This window comes from Podarcis erhardii, assembly GCF_964252035.2.
Source record: "Podarcis erhardii genome assembly, chromosome: 8".
NCBI classification, from domain to species: Eukaryota; Metazoa; Chordata; class Lepidosauria; order Squamata; family Lacertidae; genus Podarcis; species Podarcis erhardii.
The window spans coordinates 57231561-57250067 of NC_138499.1; the positions used below are offsets into that span (position 1 = coordinate 57231561).

Genomic DNA, 18507 nt, shown 5'->3' on the forward strand with positions numbered 1-18507 from the left:
TGGCTGCAGGCAAAAAATAAAACAGATAATTTGACCTGGGCGTAATTTATTTTGAAGCATGAGATGCTTATATTTCTACATGTCTCTGTCCCAAGATAAAATGGTGTAGCATGTAGTTTGGGCTGGATAATTCCTATGGGTGAAATAGACAATTCCTTCAAGAATCAGCTGAAGCCACACAGAAACTCAGGCCCCATCTTCACTATACATTTAAAGCAGTATCATACCACTTTAAACAGTTGTTGCTTCCCCCAACAAATCCTGGGAGCTGTAGTTTGTTAATGGTGATGAGAGTTATTAGAAGACTCCTATTTCCCTGCCCAGAACTGCTCAGAGTGTTTTAACAGTCAATCCCTTGTCCCAGTGAACTCTGGGAATAGTAATTCTGAGAAGGAAGCCATGGCTGTATGGAATGGTATGATACTGCTTTAAATGTATCATACAGATGGGGCCTCTAAAGAACAAAGTTATCTAGCCCAAGAGAGTCCTTAGTAAAAAAACTAGCAGCAGCTTTTCGGAAAGAAAGAAAGAAAGGTCACAAAGACAGGGAATGAATGAAAACACAAAGGGCCTGCAGAACTGTGGACAGCTCCTAAGAAACAAACATCTTCCAGTGATGTCCAGGGCAATACTGAGTGTGACATAGCAGGAAAACCCCCCTAAAGACTGCTATCCTCAATAAGGAGAGGATTTCTTAAAGGTGTGGTGGTTTGCCCTGAAGCCCAGCGCTTCTTCAACTTTCTGTCATCTCTTCAGGGGGGTGGCCTTTATTCTAGGTTAAGGTGGGGGCTCAGGCACTGGTAAAATGGATTATCAGAGGGCCTGAGCTGCCAGTTCTTTCTTCTATGAAGGAGTCTGTGTTCAGCACATCCCAGGACTGGGCCTCAAGCATTTGGGGGATATGAAGTCCCTCCAATACAATGCCATCACTTTAAATTATGAAGGCATTATTCAAGGCCAGAGACTGTACTATACCATTTTCTCAGTTTTGTTGACCATCATGGCAGTCCTCAGCTTGTTTACTCAGGACAGAAGCAAATCCCATAGGCATCTGGCTGGCTATGTGGGAAAAGGGTATTGGAATAGATGGGCTTTTGGACAGATCCAGCAGTTTGTGGATCTTACATTCTGAAGCCTGTGGGATTTGAACTCAGGTGAGTGAGCACAGAACCGTAGCCTGCCCAGGCCACAGATCAGGGTCAGGATACTAAGAAACAAAGCCTTACAAATTTTCTGCTCCAAATTTGTGCATACCTACTTGAAGATCCCGAACAATTAGAGAGATATTTTTAGCAATTAATATCATACAGCCCCTTTGAATCTGCTGGGATTCACTACTCATCTTGAGCAGGAAATGAATACATTATTTCCGTCTGGTTCTTTTAGGAAGCATTTTAAGTAGGCAGAACATAATTATCAGCTTGGAATTTAGACAAGTCACTATATTAACACCGCTCTGACTGTGCAGGTATATCAAATACACCCGTGCTCTGCTCTGTTTTCAAATTAAAAGATAAATGCTGCTCAGACTTTGTACCTTGATATGGCCTTTATCTACTCACATGATTAACATTTCATAAATCTGAGATGGGGAAACTTTGGCCACCTCAGATATTGTTGGACTACAAGTCCTATTTCCCCTAATTATTGGACATGCTGATTGGAACTGATGGCAGAAGGAATATAACAATATCTGAAAGGCCACAGGTTCCCTATCATTGTGTATGTGTGTATCAAAGCCAAAGAACATAACAAAATACTCCCAGCTTCATCACTAAAAATATATATCTCTGAAAACACACACACACTGAGAGAGAGAATATGATTTGTAGTAACACAACAGACATTTACAAACAGCTCTATCTTGTCTCAGAGAGGAATTTTGCACTGGCGACACATTTGAGAAAATAAAACCTCATGTACTATTCAGATCATGTTCTCTTCGCAGTGTTGATAGGATGATAAAACTGCATTCACCACATTCATGGATTTCAAAACCCAGCCTATAATGGAAAGACTAAATTAAACACCTACACTATAACTCAGTCTTATGAGGAGGGAGCTCAAGTACACCACAATCACAAACTGAAATTAGTCTCATGAATTTATTTCGTTTCTACCCTCCCCTTCTCCTGTTAGGCACAAGGTAGCATATGTGGAATTTCCACGTCTTCCCTCAAGACACTGACCACATCGAGGCCAGCTTAGATTTAGTAAGTTCCACTAAATCATGTGCCTTCACCCCATGCTCTGAGCCCAAGTATATCCACAAATACAGCAATTCTGTTCCCACTCACCTGGGCATAAGCCTTATTGATCTGGATTTACAATCTAATGGATATACATGTATAGGATTGTGCTGCAAAATGGTAAAAATTCCTAGCCTGACAAGGGAAAGAGGGACAGAGATCTAAAGGAACATACACAAAAGTCAAATGCATCCTAGAAAGTATTGTGTCAGACAGTAGAGAACAAACACCAACAATCCAAATGGGACTCTGTATCAAATGACAGAAACAAACAGTGAATTCTCACTGAAATTCTTGCTTCTAATGGCATTCCCTTAGGCTAGGTCCTTACATTCTTCTGCTGATGAGAACATAAGAAGAACCCTACCAGATCACAAGAACAGAAGACAATCCTGCTGGGTCAAGCCAAGGGCCCAACTGGTCAAGCATCCTGTTCCCAACCAGATGTTTATGCAAGTTCAGCGCCATTCTACCCACTTGTGAATCCCAGTAACTGCTATTCAGAGGCATATTGCCTCCAACAGTGAAGGTAAGCGGAGATATCATGAAAGCAGCCACTGAAAGTCTCATCCTCCATGGAGCCACAGCAAAGTTTTTCCTGCCCATGTTGCTATGAAACATAAGAAACTTGAACCATCCTGGAAGAACCAAATTATGACTTTTCCCCACATCACTATTTATCTAGTTTTCCAAGAGTTGATGCTGGTGTTGGGAGGGGCCACAGCCTTTCACCTGATTTGGGGCGTCTTACATCACACTGCCAACATGCATGGAAGCCCTGTTCTATAGCTTTGAGTGCCTTTGCTTGGCTGGGATCTGTCCTCGAACTAGGATAACACCCATTGTTTGTCTGGGTAGCGGATAGATGTGTGTGTGTGAATAGCTTTGACTTATGCATGTCTGGAATGTAGCTTACTATAGAAAAGTAAGAGTCACAACCACTGCTCCAGTACTTTTGCCGCTGGTTCTGCCCATCCCTGACATACGGCTCCCCCAAAGGTTGCTCTCGATGCAATGCGGCCCCTGACCGGTGGCATAGGAAGGGGGGTATGGTGGGTGCGGGCCGCCCTGGGTGTCATCACTGAGGGTGGTGACCGTGGGGCCTGGCCTGCAGCGTGCCTTATCCACATGTCTCTCCTGAGAAGTGATGCCTGCAGGCTCCATGCTGCCCGAAACGGCAACATGGGGCTTGCAGACTATGGAAGTTCTGCACAGTGTGCTCTGCCTCAGCTTGCCCTGCTCCCGTGTCAAGGGCATTTGCACTGCCCCTGGTGCCCAAGCAGCTAGCTACGCTGCTGCCCCTGCTCAAGACAAACCAGGCCTTTTTGGAACATTGCAAATCCTTTGAAACCTCAACACGGCAGAATTGTAGAAATAAAGAACTGCATGTTACCCTGTGGCATTAGCATAATATTTCCTGAATGCAGAAGTTGGCTTTAAAAGAAAGAAAGAAAGAAAGAAAGAAAGAAAGAAAGAAAGAAAGAAAGAGAGAGAGATGCTACTGCTGTGGAAAACCTCATAGCTTTGCAAATATTATGCATGGTGCAGCACAAGGCATCTTAGAAAATGGATCAATGTAAAATGACAAAGAAAAAAAGAACCGGGTGCTGTGGAAAGACAGAGCTAGTAGATACAATCCTTATGTTGAGCAAAACACATCGCAAAACTACTGGAGCCTATTGTACATTCTGCCAATAGCCTCACATCTGTAGTACGCCTGCTACTGTTTCATGTCATCTTTATTAAATATAGCCTGACCTTTTCACTGAAACCCATCTCTGCAGAACAAAGAGATCGAAGAAGGGGGGAACCTGACCCAAATAATAACTGTAATGAATGTCAGGAGAGAGCAGCATTTCAGCTCCTTTTTTTTTTTTTTTTTGGTCACAATTTATATTGCCTGCAGAACAGACTACTTACTGAGAAACTGGGGCATCACATCCTTTTCTACCTTGTTATAAAACACACACACACAGTGGAAGTTGCTAGGCATCGTATACAGTGCTTCTACAGCAAATTTGCAATAATCCTAAATCACCGCAATCTGTGAAGTGACAAAAGGCTTGAAGACAATTTGCAACAAGTAATATTACACTTCTGCATTATGATACTAAAATACGGCTTTGAACTCTCGGCTCCTTATTTGTTTTTAACTGTGTTTCTTTGGAAGCACATGCAGAGAGAGGTAACAGATTAATCTTTGATAAACCTCAACGTTATCCCAATAGTTGTTTCTCCCTTTTAGAACTAGAAAGCTGTTTGAGGCCTGACAGTCAATACATCTTCTAAAGCAGTTGGCCTAAGTAGTTTTCTTCTTCTTGGATGGGAGATGCCCTGTCTTCCTTTTTTATCTGTCTTTGTTCTATACGCTTATTTTGTTTGCTGTCACTTGAAGCTACTGACTGATTTGTCATGGAAACATATTGCTAGGAATAGTCAATTATGTTGTCACTTGAATCTTGAAGTTGTCACTTGAAGTACAATCAGCGAAAGACCTTTTCCACAACAGGATGAAAGAAACCCTCTTTGAGCATTTGAAATGGTGCAGAATTTCCTTCAGAATGCATTATCCACAAGAGACGGAGTATCATCAAGGAAAAGGGGAAGATGTGAATGACTTCCATGTCTTCTTTTGCAATTTCTGCTTAAATGTGTGACATACACACGTTGCCCAGAGGAAGATCTGTGAGCTTCAGAGCACCCCTGCCATGGTTCCTCGTGAATCTCACCATTAGATGGATAAATAAAAGTTGCAATAATCTGCCACTCTGCGTCTCTTAGAAAAGCACAGTAAGACATTTCTACATCCTTCCCTCTCACAGTAAACTTGGATGTTGGCATGTCCACCAGTCAGGAATCAAAAGAAGGCCACACAAAATAAAGGCGTGTTTTCCTCATAATCAGGTGTCTTCCTGGGTATCCCCAAAATAGAGGTTAAAGCGAGTGTAAACTTTTATAGATTAAAAACTCAAACAAGCACTCGTGAGCTCACAGGCAGTATGAAATCTTGAGGTGTTGGTTGAGAGGGACAAAATGGAGGAGGGAGGGAATTTGGCTGCTCAGAATAAGTATCCTAGAAAGGGGTTTAGAGGATGGGTGGATGTATGCTGTAAAGTTAAAGGACATGTTTTACCAATCTCTACACTATAGCTATAAATATTTTGTATTTTTATACTGCTAACCACCCTGGGATCTTCAGATGCATCTTTCTAGTTACTCCTTCTAACCCTTGAATGCTTTCCCTTCTTGCTGTGCACCACAGACTGCCTACAAAGTGATGCGACCTGGTATTTTACACAAGGGGCAATTCTGTTTGCATAGCTGCGCATCTACGGACTTTTAAAACTGTTATTTTTGTGTTTTTATATTATAAATTGCCCTGTGATCTTCGGCTGAAGGATGGTATAGAAATTTAATAAATAAAAAGTTCCTATTAATAGAAGGCATATGCTAAAATTCTAACTCAACCAGGAATTTGAAAAACTATTGCTTCCACAACACAAGAAAAGTGTTTTGTACCATGAAATCAAGGTTACAGGTTGGCTTGTGTCCTGACTGACACAAGGATATTTTCCTTACCGCATTCTCATGTCAAAAAATCAATATGGGATAAAAGCATGGCATTCACTTAGCCAGGATTCCCAAAGGTGGATTAACAGGCTTCTTGACAAGCTAATAGCAACTACTTTGTATAGAAAGAAAGAAAATTTAAGAACTAAGATGTAACATCTCATTCACTAACCATCTCCAGCCGGTTCTAAATTCCTCTTGAGGCATTTCTTCTGAAGCAAGAAGGCCCGGAATATTATCCCACAAAGAAAGAAGCTTACCACTGAGAAGAACTTGAAGATTAGCACCTCAATAGCCAACACCTGTATAGCAGAATTTATTCCCTTTCACCATTTCATGTGCAAGGCTTGACGGAAACCCTGCAGCTTAAGGGTTCGCAAATTCATTTGCATACTAAAGCAAAGAAACCAAAGCAAAATAAATGATGAGGTACATTTTCTCTGAAAGAAAATATTCTGTGGGGAATAGTGGGTGGAATTTACCATACTGCTAAGTGGCATATGCCGCTTTCCCACTCCTCCTCCCTCACCCCCCCCAACTTGTTCTGGACTAGTGGGTGCAATCCAATGTATGCATGGAGAGCATAATTTGAAAACCCCTACTATCGCCATCATCTGGATTCAAACCCCAAATATACCATTTTAGTGCACCAAATACCATTTCCTCATTCATCACCCCTCCTCAATTCTAAACAAATTAATAAAAACAAGCACAAAGAAAGGACATGCCCAAACTCAAAAGTCACAAGCATTTTACCAAAGCTTTAACCTTACTGATTTTTGTAAAAACCTTAATCTATACCATTGTACTTATTACAAGACTGAAAACAAATTAAGGCAGCATAGTGCTGGAATGGTATGCTTAAAAGCACACTCTGTTCACCATAATATCACAGGATATGAAACAATATATTTTGCCAGGCTTTGTCAGAAACGTTTCTCAAAAAATTATGACTATATGCACAGTGAACTATTTCACCCCTATCCCAAGCAAGACAGGGAACCAATGCAAGTCAACAAGTGATCACAGGAATAAAGCATGCAGGAACATCCCTCCAGGCAATTATATTGCAAGCTGTGACATATGCATGTACATGTACTCATGCATTCAAGTGTTCTGCGCCCACATGATTAATGGAGTGATCAAATCATGGAGCATAAACAGTTGGGCAGGGCACATCCTTATCTTTTAACCTGAAAGGTTCATGTGCTACACACACACACACACACACACACACACACACCATTTGTATGTTTGGAAATAAATAAACAATAATTCTTTCTTAAAAATAATCTCAGGGCCTTTCCATTGTAAATACAGTTATCATATGAATACGCACGTACAGAGCAAAGTGTGACACTCTTTAAACTGCCAAGCCAGACAAAGTAGCAGTGCTGTCAGTCACCCTCAGCAGCACTGAGAACAAGGGGAGGGACACAAATGTGGTCCCTGCAACTTTAAATGAAACAATCAGAACACTGTAACTGAAAAATGAGCCAGGTGACAATATTGGAACCAAGGAACCAAGGTGATGTGACATCCCAGAAGCCCTCTCCCAATTTCTTTGGGTTTCACTTATCCCCAACACTTAAATCCTTTCAAGGACATCTTGTTCCCACATCTCTGGAATTACCTTTTGTCACCTTATCATTTTATTAAACAAATACAGTTGTACCTTGGCCGTCAAACAGAATCCCATCCGGAAGTCCGTTCGACTTCTGAAAACATTCAACAACCAAGGCACGGCTTCCAATTGGCTGCAGGAGCTTCCTGCACTCAAGCGGAAGATGTTTGGGTTCCAAATAATGTTTGCAAACCGAAACACTCACTTCCAGGTTTGCGGTGTTCAGGAGCCTAAGGCGTTCAGGAGCCAAAGGCATTGCAACATTCGAGTTGCAAGGCATTTGGGATCCAAGGTATGGCTGTATATGCCAGTGCTGCTAAGGCAGCCCCCCCCCCCCGAAAGGCACTGATCAACTGCTTGCATCTACATTTTGGTGTCAGCTCCAGCCTGAGAGAGCAAGCAAAGGGATAGAAATGTGGGAAGCTGACTTGACTCCTGGTAACTGAGCCACAATGAGTTCAGTTAAGTCATCATAAGAAAAATAACAGCTGTAAGAGTATTAATAAGTTGCCTTTTCTTGCCAAGCATTCACATCATGCTACCCACATCTTTCTTTTTGCAAAGATGTCTAAAATTTAACTGCTGTCATAATCCTTGAGTTGACCAAACATGCCCCTTCTTCTGAACCAAAACAAAGCATCCACACTCATACATGCAGACCATGGTACAACAGCATTTGCTCACAATTATTCTTCCTTATCCATCTTTCTCTCATCCATTCTCCTTTTCATCTCCACCTGTGCCGTTTCCACCCTTACCCCACACATCTGGTCTAAATTTAGGCAGAATGCTATTTGGGTCAGAAGTGTGGCTTTGGGTTGTGCTACTCTGTAAAATACCTTGCCCACTCATGGTCTAATCACCATAATCTCCTTGAATGTTGAATTTGGATGGTCTGGTGTATATCAGTTTGGAAGGGAATGGAATCTCCAAAAACAAGGTAGTGGTTTCTTCAGATCTGTGAGATTCCCTAGGTATAGCTAAAGTATATTGGTTTGTAAACAAAAAGGAAACAGAATGTTAAAAAGGCACACAAGTGACTTTTAGGATCTATGGAATGTTGAAAGCGCCAGATGAAAAAGAACAAGAAATGGGGAGAATGGGGCTGCTTGGTCCCATAACAGCTTGAAGTATTTTAGATAAGGGATTATACTATGGTAGGGTTCATGATATGGGATTTGGCTTTTTGTGGGGTGGTGTTTATTTTTAATGTTTCTTAACATTTCTTCTCTAGACCTGGTTCAGGCTGATGTTCAGAATGCCAAGACAGCTCCTAGTTTTCAGATGATTTTTTTCTGGAATGCTTAGAATAATTCCAAATCATGTGCAAAGAAGTATCCATGAATTTGGGGTGTAAGGGAGCAGCCATATCACACTGGTAATGTGCGAGGAAAGGGAGTCCTCAAGGAGAGTATCATAGAGAGCCGTGATTAAGCAGCTTATACCTGGCCATAGCTGCTCATTTTCTTCTGGGATGTCTCCACCACTTAGCTAAGTGTCGTCCAAGTGCTTTTAGAGACAGCCAGCAGAAATTTTCTTTTTAAAACTGAGAACATAGAAGCTATGACTCCAGTAACAAAACCATGCACTGCTGCCAATCATCATGATTCACCACCCTGAAGCCATTTTAGCTTTCTATTCGGACTTGAGCAGTCACCTTCTAAGTGACCCCTGCAATGACAGTCACCATGCTTTTAGAATGGAATGTCACTATTTTCATGAGGAATGTTGGAGGGTATGGCATCCTACAGTCAAGGCAAGTATGGCTTTATGAGTCCATTATGTTCTGTGAGTCACAGCACTTCTCCAAGGCTTCCTGCCAGATGCAGTATCAAGCGGGCCAATGATACACACTTATGAACCCCCCCCCCAACTTTGTAAGGGGGAATGCAGGTCATACTCTTATTCTAGCTCATTCCCTGTAGCCACTTAAGGATTTCTCTTCCACTGCTAGATACACCATCTGGAGTTTTAAATTGCGAAGTGAAGGGGAGAATATGGGCTTCACCTCAGCCAAAATTGTAATTTCAGCAAACGTTCTCTACACTCTAGCTGAGAGCAGGAACAAAGTGTGCAGCTGGGCCCCAGAGACTTCAGCCTGAAGTACTTTAGAAGATGTTATTCCTGAGACCTGCTTTAAATGAACACCAAATAGCATGGAGAGTGCTTGAAATTGAATCCTCATGAAATCTGCTTCGAGTGTCAAGCCACATCACCACAAACCACACAAAAGAATGCTTTAGCCCAAGAGTTATGCTGCATGTTTAAACCAGGAAGGAAGACACATTATAGAGAGCCAGACCATATCTGAGTATTATATCTACAATCCAGGGGGAAGATACCTTTTGGTCCCTGAAGGCCACATGCAGCAGCTGGAGGTTTTGCCTCCCTGTGCGCTATTCTCCCCCTTACAACCACAACCCCCCCAGTGCACCAAACAGCTGTGTGGTGTGCTGGAGGAGGAACATGATTACGTGGGCAGGATGGCACCCATCACAACTGTACAACAAAATCCAGCAGCCCAGACGGCAGTGGAATAAATTGGCTGGGGATCACAGGGAAGCCCCACAAGAGCCGCTTGCAGCCCATAGGTCACAGGTTGCCTACAGCATTTGAAATTAGCCAGGCGCCAGGAGCGTTTTGTCACTGTCATGGGTCCAATTGCCAGGCTGGCAACCGACATCGCCATCTGGCTGGCTTCTCCAGCTTTCTTAAGCAGGTAAGCAGAAGAGCATATTTATATCCCACCCTTTTCTCCAAGGAGCACATGGTTCACCCTCCTCCTCAGCTAATCCCTACAACAACCCTGTGAGGTAGGTTAAGAAGGTGTGACTGGCCCAGGGCCACCCAGTGAGTTTCATGACTGAGTGGGGATTTGAACCCTGATCTTCCAGGTCCTAGTCCGACAATGGCTTCTTAGAGTATTTCTGCTATGGAACAGCTATATAAATTAAGGAGGTAAATAAATATGGGGAAAGCAAAATGTCATGTAGAGAAGGACCTGAAATATTTTCCTTTAAGCTTGCATTTGTTTTATCTTGGATTGTTTTATTTTATGTTTGCATTGCAAAGAAAAGAACATCTAGACATTCCGTTGTGGTGACTGTAACCTTGGTTTAAGGTGGCATTTGGTAATTAGCTTATATATCTGAGTTTCTAATGCTGGTTACCTTCATATGGTTTAAACGGACTGGCAGCAAATGTCCAAGGTTTCAGGCAGAGAGATGTTTTCCACCCTTACCTGGAGATGCTAGGGACTGAAGTTGGAACTTCTACATACAAAGCATGTCTCAACCCTTCAAGGCTACAATTATTCAGTGTTAGCATTCTCTGTACAGATTATTCAACTATGTGATTATTCAACCCCCCAGCCTTCCTCAACTTCCAGACTGGCCCTCCCAGGACAATGGTCAGAGATGATGGAAGCTGTAATCTAAAACAGCTGGGCGGCATCAAATTAGGTAAGGCTGTCACATCCTTTGGTCTGCTTACATTATGATTTTGAAAAGCAATCAAGTTTTCTCTTCTGAATGGTGTCCTTGGTGAAACGAGAGTTATTTATAACCTGGAATTATCAGCCTGGCCATAATGAATTTCAAACGTATGCTGAGGTCTGACCTATAATTGTCTGTGAGGTCTTCTTTAATCTATCATACAGAGGTAACGGTGCTTTAAAGGATCTTGTTGTAAAATAGCAAGCAATATTTTCAGTTTGATCCCAGCCAGCAATTTGAACCAACATTTCGGTTTCAGAAATATAAGGGTACAGTGGTACCTCGGGTTACATACACTTCAGGCTACATATGCTTCAGGTTACAGACTCTGCTAACCCAGAAACAGTGCTTCAGGTTAAGAACTAAGCTTCAGGGTAAGAACAGAAATCGTGCTCCGGTGGCGCGGTGGCATGGGAGGCCCCATTAGCTAAAGTGGTGCTTCAGGTTAAGAACAGTTTCAGGTTAAGAACAGACCTCTGGAATGAATTAAGTACTTAACCCGAGGTACGACTGTACTGTGTTTTCCAGGTAGCATATTATGGTATTTTTAAAACAAACAACAACAACACATACCTTTAGCGTACACCAAAGTGACTGGAGCACTTTCATGTTTTTAAATATGTTTTTTGGTTTTTGAAACACTTTCAAACTACATTGTTGCAACCACTGGCAGAGGAACGGGAGGGTGGAGGGAGCGGACCGCCCCCAGCACCACTATTCTGGTAGGGTGCCATTGCAGCGCCCCCCGACACACGCTGTGCACTCCCCAGTGTGCCGGGCACCATGCCCCCACAGGCAGCATGCCATACCCCCAGAATGTGCACCATGCCCTCACAGATGGCGTACCATGCCCCCGGGATGCATGCCATGCCCCCCTGGGTGTGCGTCACCCCCCGGGGCACGCCAGCCATGCCCCCGGCTGCTTTCTGCTCCCAGTAGTGCTTCGCCATTGGTTGCAACAACTGACCAATATGAGATGCTCTCAAAATCCTGCCACTCCCTGTGCTTGAAGCAGCTTATAAAAAGCAATCGCACCCCCCCCACCTCCCGAAACTACAGTGGTACCTCGGGTTAAGTACTTAATTCATTCCGGAGGTCTGTTCTTAACCTGAAACTGTTCTTAACCTGAAGCACCACTTTAGCTAATGGGGCCTCCTGCTGCTGCCGTGCCACCGGAGCACGATTTGTGTTCTTATCCTGAAGCAAAGTTCTTAACCCGAGGTACTATTTCTGGGTTAGCGGAGTCTGTAACCTGAAGCGTATGTAACCCGGGGTACCACTGTATTAAACAACTGAAATGCACTTGTTTTAAAGTGGAGCTGTTTCCAGCCTTGGAATAAAGTCATTTTCAATTGCTAACATTATCTCTCTATATATGTATGTGCAAGAGGGGTAAAAATGATGTAGAAGTCTTTCAAATCATGAGTAGGCTAACAACTGTTTATTTAATGTTGCCTCATTCTTTTCAACTTAACTTATAATTACCATATCAGATAGATTGCAGTACTATGTTTAGGATAAAATGACAGTTTGTGGACCTTTTAAAGAATATCCTCCAAGCACACAATTGTCAGGGGGGAAAGGCCAAACAAATAAGTTATGAAATGTTTTGCATAGACATGAGGTAGTCTGTATGAAGCACGAGGTCAAAAATAAGCTTGCATGGCTGAGGTGTTCTCTGACAACTACGATCAACAAGGACATGCAACAATCATAGCATTAATAAAAAAAATCCTTCCAGTAGCACCTTAAAGACCAACTGAGTTAGTTCTAGGTATGAGCTTTCGTGTGCATGCACACTTCTTCTGAAGAAGTGTGCATGCACACGAAAGCTCATACCTAGAACTAACTCAGTTGGTCTTTAAGGTGCTACTGGAAGGAATTTTTTTATTTTGTTTTGACCATGGCAGACCAACACGGCTACCTATCTGTAATCATAGCATTGTTACCAAGTTCAAGTGTGAGATAAGAATATCCTGAAAAGTTCAAATGAATAACCTGCAAGGATATTTCAACACCATATGACACAAGTATCCAAGATACGGCAAATCCTTCAGGGGCAGCTCATAGCCATCACCTCACAGCTCCAACGGCAACTATCTTAAAAGTGTGCATGTGTGTTTTGGAGGTGGAAGGTTTCAGATTTGAAGTCAGATGTTCATTGATTTACTACATTGATAAGATCTGGAGTATTTATGAGACCCAGAGTTATGAGTGAATTGTGAGCTAGCAAAGCTGATGCCACCTAATTATTCAGGGTGGGGAGAAACAAACAAACAAACAAAAACTGATTGCGATGATCTCCAAAGGAATCTCTCCAGCTCTACCTCTCTTTGAAATCAGAACCAGTAAAGGTGGTGAAGGTCCTGTGTGAGTGCCTGGAGGCGGTTGGAGGATGGATGGCGGCTAATGGATTGAGGTTGAATCCTGACAAGACAGAAGTACTGTTTTGGGGGGACAGGGGGCGGGCTGGTGTGGAGGACTCCCTGGTCCTGAATGGGGTAACTGTGCCCCTGAAGGACCAGGTGCGCAGCCTGGGAGTCATTTTAGACTCACAGCTGTCCATGGAGGCGCAGGTCAATTCTGTATCCAGGGCAGCTGTCTACCAACTCCACCTGGTATGCAGGCTGAGACCCTACCTGCCCGCGGACTGTCTCGCCAGAGTGGTGCATGCTCTAGTTATCTTCCGCTTGGACTACTGCAATGCGCTCTACGTGGGGCTACCTTTGAAGGTGACCTGGAAACTACAACTAATCCAGAATGCGGCAGCTAGACTGGTGACTGGGGGCAGCCGCCGAGACCACATAACACTGGTCTTGAAAGACCTACAGTGGCTCCCAGTACGTTTCCGAGCACAATTCAAAGTGTTGGTGTTGACCTTTAAAGCCCTAAACGGCCTTGGCCCAGTATACCTGAAGGAGCGTCTCCACCCCCATCGTTCTGCCCGGCCTTCTCAGTAGTGGCGCCCGCCCTGTGGAACGCCCTCCCATCAGAAGTCAAAGCGATAAACAACTACCTGACATTCAGAAGACATCTTAAGGCAGCCCTGTTCAGGGAAGTTTTTAATGTGTGACAGTTTAGTGTATTTTTGGTCTCTGTGGAAGCCACCCAGAGTGGCTGGGGAAACCCAGCCAGATGGGCGGGGTACAAATATATTATTATTATTATTATTATTATTATTATTATTATTATTATTATTATTGGTTGAAGGGGAATTAAAATGGCAAATGTGGTTTAATATAAGCAAGTGTAAAGTAATTCACTTGGGGGGGGGGGTCTACAATCCCAACCTTACATGTACACTGATTAGGTCTGAACCAGGAAAAAGATACCAGGATCACAGTGGAAAGCTCAATTAAAACATTGATCTAGTGTGTGGCAACTGTGAAATACTGTAATGTTCACCTACCTATGTTAGGTATCATTAGAAAAGTGATCAGGAATAAAACTACCAATATCACAAAGCTTTCATATCAGTATGAAACTACACTCTGAATATGTTGTACAGTTTTGGTCACCACATCTCAATAAAGATACTGTATAGCTGGAAAAGTTGTAGAAATGATCAGGAGCCGTGGAATAACTCTCATAGTACCTGAACTCAATGTCATCCAATGAAGCTTGGATGTGGAAGATTCAATACAGATAAAAGTACTTTGCTATAGAAGATTCAGACCAGAAAAAAATGAATTACACAGCACATAACTGAACTATGGAGTTTGGTACCTCAAGAAGTGGTATAGGCCACAAATTTGGGCTGTTTTTAAAAGGGATTAGACAAATTAATGCAGGGATTAGCCTACCCGTGGCTACCAGTCGTGATGGCTATATACTGTATAGTACCTTAAGGATCTAAGGCAACATACCTCTGAATACCACAAATTGTCCTGGAGCAGCAGCAGGAGAGGCCTATTGTTTATCTCCTGCTTGTGGGCTTCCCACCTGTGCAGGTGACTGTGGGAAACACAATGCTGGTGTAGACAGGCCTCTAGTCTGATTCAGCAGGCCTCTGCTTGGTGTCTTCCATCCTGGAATTCCAGGCAGCCTACAACAGGATTCCCAGATGGTCTCCCATGCAGTGAATGACCAGGACAAACTCCAAACGAGTTTATAAACCAGAAGGTCCACTGCCAAATGAGGTGAACTCCCTCCTCTGTCATTTGATTATATGTCACAGTTCTCCTATTGGACCAACTTAGCTTGACTGAGGAGTATGCACACTCTAAGTTCCTCTGAACTTCCTCAGGGCAAGAGTTTCATGTTCATTATCCTATGAGTAGTCCCTGAAGCAACACAGTCTCTTCTAATTGTTATTCTCCCACAATTGTTATATTGTATCGGGAAGAGTATCACATAGGCTGGCTAGACACTTTGCATCTCACTTAAGTATACAAAACCCTCAAAGCAGCAGCATAGCCAGCAACAACAAGAGATCAGGGCCTCCCAGTTCACCCCACTATCTCTTACAATTATTTGTATATATCCCTTCTGCAATACTAGGCTGTGTACACACAACATTTTGTTCTAGGATCAATGAAGGCAGAGTCCTTGCCTTTTTCTATGTGGTCTGCAAACAATCTAGATCTTCAGTGGAGAAATGCCTCCCAAAAGCGCTTTCGATAAGCTGGTTTCCTTCCAAAAATAAAATCTCATGGCAGTTTGATTCTGCAGTACCCCTCAGTGTGTCCTTTTGAAAACATCTGCAGGTGATCTGAGACATGGCTGGTGTATCCACACCTGCCCAACGACATCATGGGTGGGATCATCACAAGATCACAGTCACCACTTCCTCCTTGATTCACATGAAGCATGTGTAGGCGCAGGGAAATCCAGGGGAGGGATTTCAAATGTGTATCAAGTCTAGAACGGATCTAGCTTGAAAGCAGCATGTTGAGGATTCCGGAATGCGAAAAACTACACTTCTGTGCTGCAAACCGGTTACTGCCTTCCTGCAACACTTCCTCTCCAGCTCATGCCCTGGCATGTTACACTATTTATTAATTTTTATTCATAAAAATATTTACAACCCGCCCACTTATGCAACATCGCGAGGCAGCGTGGAGCAATACATGCAGGTTTACTCTCCCATTTCATCAGCCACAGTCCAGGCCCGTTGCGGGAGGCCTCGTAACTCCTTCTCAGGTGAGCGGGAAATGCATGCCATAACGCCAGATGTGGCACAAAGGGCGCGCACAATGCGTCCGCCCCCCCCCCGCGACTCTGGCAGCTACCGCTGGAGAAGCTTTAGTCGACTACCTTAGTGCAGAGAAAGATTAGGGAAGGGCTGGGCGTGTGCCACCAGTTTGCGCCCCTTAAGGCTGGTGGTAGCCTGAATTTATTTATCAGCCTCAGGCCACAACATCGGTAGGGACAACAAGTCCGCCTTCTCCCCTGCCTGGGATCCAGCCAGCAATTCCACTACAGCCCCTGGCGATCACAACACAGAGGCACACAAACACACACATACTCCACGATCGAGCTGATCCGCGCAGCGTCTTGGGCGCAGCGCCGCCAGACAGACGTGAGACAGATTGTGGCTATCGTCAAGCGGCAGCCGCGCCACCCTCTCTCTCTCTCTCTCTCTCTCTCTCTCTCACACACACACACACAAACGCGCGCACACACAGTGACATACACAAATGCACAAAAGAGTACAAAAAAAGGCGCAGCTCGCGCCCCAATAACGCACCCCAGGTGTCCTCTGTCGCGCGCTCTGGCCTCGCAGGCTCCCGGGAGTCTGCAGCATCCAAACCCCGGAGAGGGGGATCGGGCGGGCGCGGAGACACGGAGGAGACCCCCCTTCCTCTACCCACGCGAGGAAGGCGACTTGGAGTGGCGGCGGGGAAGAGCAAAGGCGGTGTGGGGGACCCCACAGGTCAGGGCGAGTCGGCTCGTCAGCTGCCACGACAGGAGGAGGGCGGGTCGCGAGGGGGTGGCTGGCTGGGGGAGATCCCCCTCGGATCTGCTCCCTCCCAGGCTCGGTCGGCGCTGTCACGAAGCGAGACGAGGCTGGAAGGCGCCGCTCTCCTCCTCCCTCCGCAGCAAGCGTGGCCTGGCGAGAATCAAGTCGCCGCTCCCGTCCCGTGCGCTCAGGTGGGCAGCTCCAAAGGGGCGCCCGCGTGCGCCGGCTTGGGGTGGCTGCCCAACCGCCTTCTCTCTCTCGCCTCCTCCCGCGAGTTCGGGGTCAGCCTCCCACTCCTCCTCCACCTCCTCTTGGCAGCCGCCGGGGTCTTTGATCGCCGCAGCCTCCCGTCCAAGAAGCACCTTCGCCCAGGCAAGGACGCGCGCGGAGCTGGCGAGCGCCGAGGGGTGGGGCTCTCGCGCCCGCCTCCCGAACCAGGAAGGACGGAGTGAGGCGCGCGAATGTCAACACGGCGGGGAGGGGCGCGGGGGAGGGAGGAGGAGGAGGAGGAGAAGGCCCCCTCTGCGCTGGATCGGACCTTCCCGGGGGCAGAGGAAAGGTTGGGCACTCCCCCCGCCCCCTTGGAGTCGAGCTACACGTTACACTGACACGTTTATTTGGAAGGGAAAGCATCGGGTGAACAGAAGGAACAAAGCTGAATCCTCCCCCTGCGCTGCAGCAGGGGCTGGACAGGATCGGGGGGGGGGGGTGGAGAGAACTCCCCCCCCCCAGGAAGTCCCTGCAACCCCACCCCATGGTGCCTTCTGCTCAGAGTTCTGCCGCTTCCGGGGTTTGGAGCGGAAAAGTTGGCGGGCGAAGCAAGGGAGTGCCTGGTCCTACTTCAAATTACTTTCTGGGCACCGTGGTATAGAGGACTGGACCCATGGGGGATTGCAATGGGTTGGACTAGATGACCCTTGGGGTCCCTTCCAACTCGACAGTTCTATGGTTGTATGTTCTGAGCAGCTGTCTCACATTCTCTCACCTCTCTCTCTCTGCAAGGTGAGAAGCGTGGTCATGGAAGGACTATCTCGCTATTGGTCTAGAGTGGCTCTCCAGGATTTGGGGCAAGGGTTTCTCCCAGCCTTACCTGAAGACATGGGGGATCAGACTAGCATGCAAAGCACATCTCTGCTGCTGAACTGCTTCTCCTGGATTGCATTTTGGTAGAGATTTCAGCCAAGGAACCCAACCCTTCCCATAGTTCTACATGGAGGGAGAAACAAGAGGAGGCAGTGGGTGTCTCTTCTCTCTAGCAAGGACTGAGAAATAGAAAGTTGCCTCTGCTTGATTGCTCACCTGCCCTCACCTAAGACCTGCTCAGTGGGTAGAGCGTGAGACTCTTAATCTCAGGCTCGTGGGTTTGAGCCTGTAGTTTGTGAATCAGTTCAGGTCTGCAAAAAAGGAAGGCAAAATAGGAACAACAGAGGAACAAACGTGTATCTTCAGACAGAAAATTGTATCCAGGAAGTACAGCAGAACTGGAGTCAAAACTACTACTGCTGACCCATTTTGCCTTCCCTTCCATTTGCAGCCTTGTTCACAGGACTCAAAATGACCCTGACAAACTATCTATGGTCTCCTTGGGCTTCCTTTCTGGTCTGAGTCTGCCTAAATCAGGGATGGGTAATTTGTGGTCCTCCAGAGGTTGATGGAATCCAGTTCACA

General features: G+C 45.2%; 1 protein-coding gene across 3 annotated transcripts in view; it reads right to left on the bottom strand.

Annotated features, from left to right (window-relative positions):
• MBP (myelin basic protein) overlaps positions 1–16698 on the bottom strand; it is a 97385-nt gene extending 80687 nt beyond the window's left edge. For 2 of the 3 annotated variants that reach the window (XM_081873467.1, XM_081873465.1), the window contains exon 1: positions 16627–16698. In XM_081873467.1, the coding sequence (XP_081729593.1) occupies positions 16627–16683 (57 nt within the window). In that variant the 5' untranslated portion in view covers positions 16684–16698. The remainder of the gene's footprint in view (positions 1–16626) is intronic. The other variant, XM_081873466.1, reaches the window with a different exon arrangement.
• Between the last annotated feature and the right edge of the window lie 1809 nt (positions 16699–18507).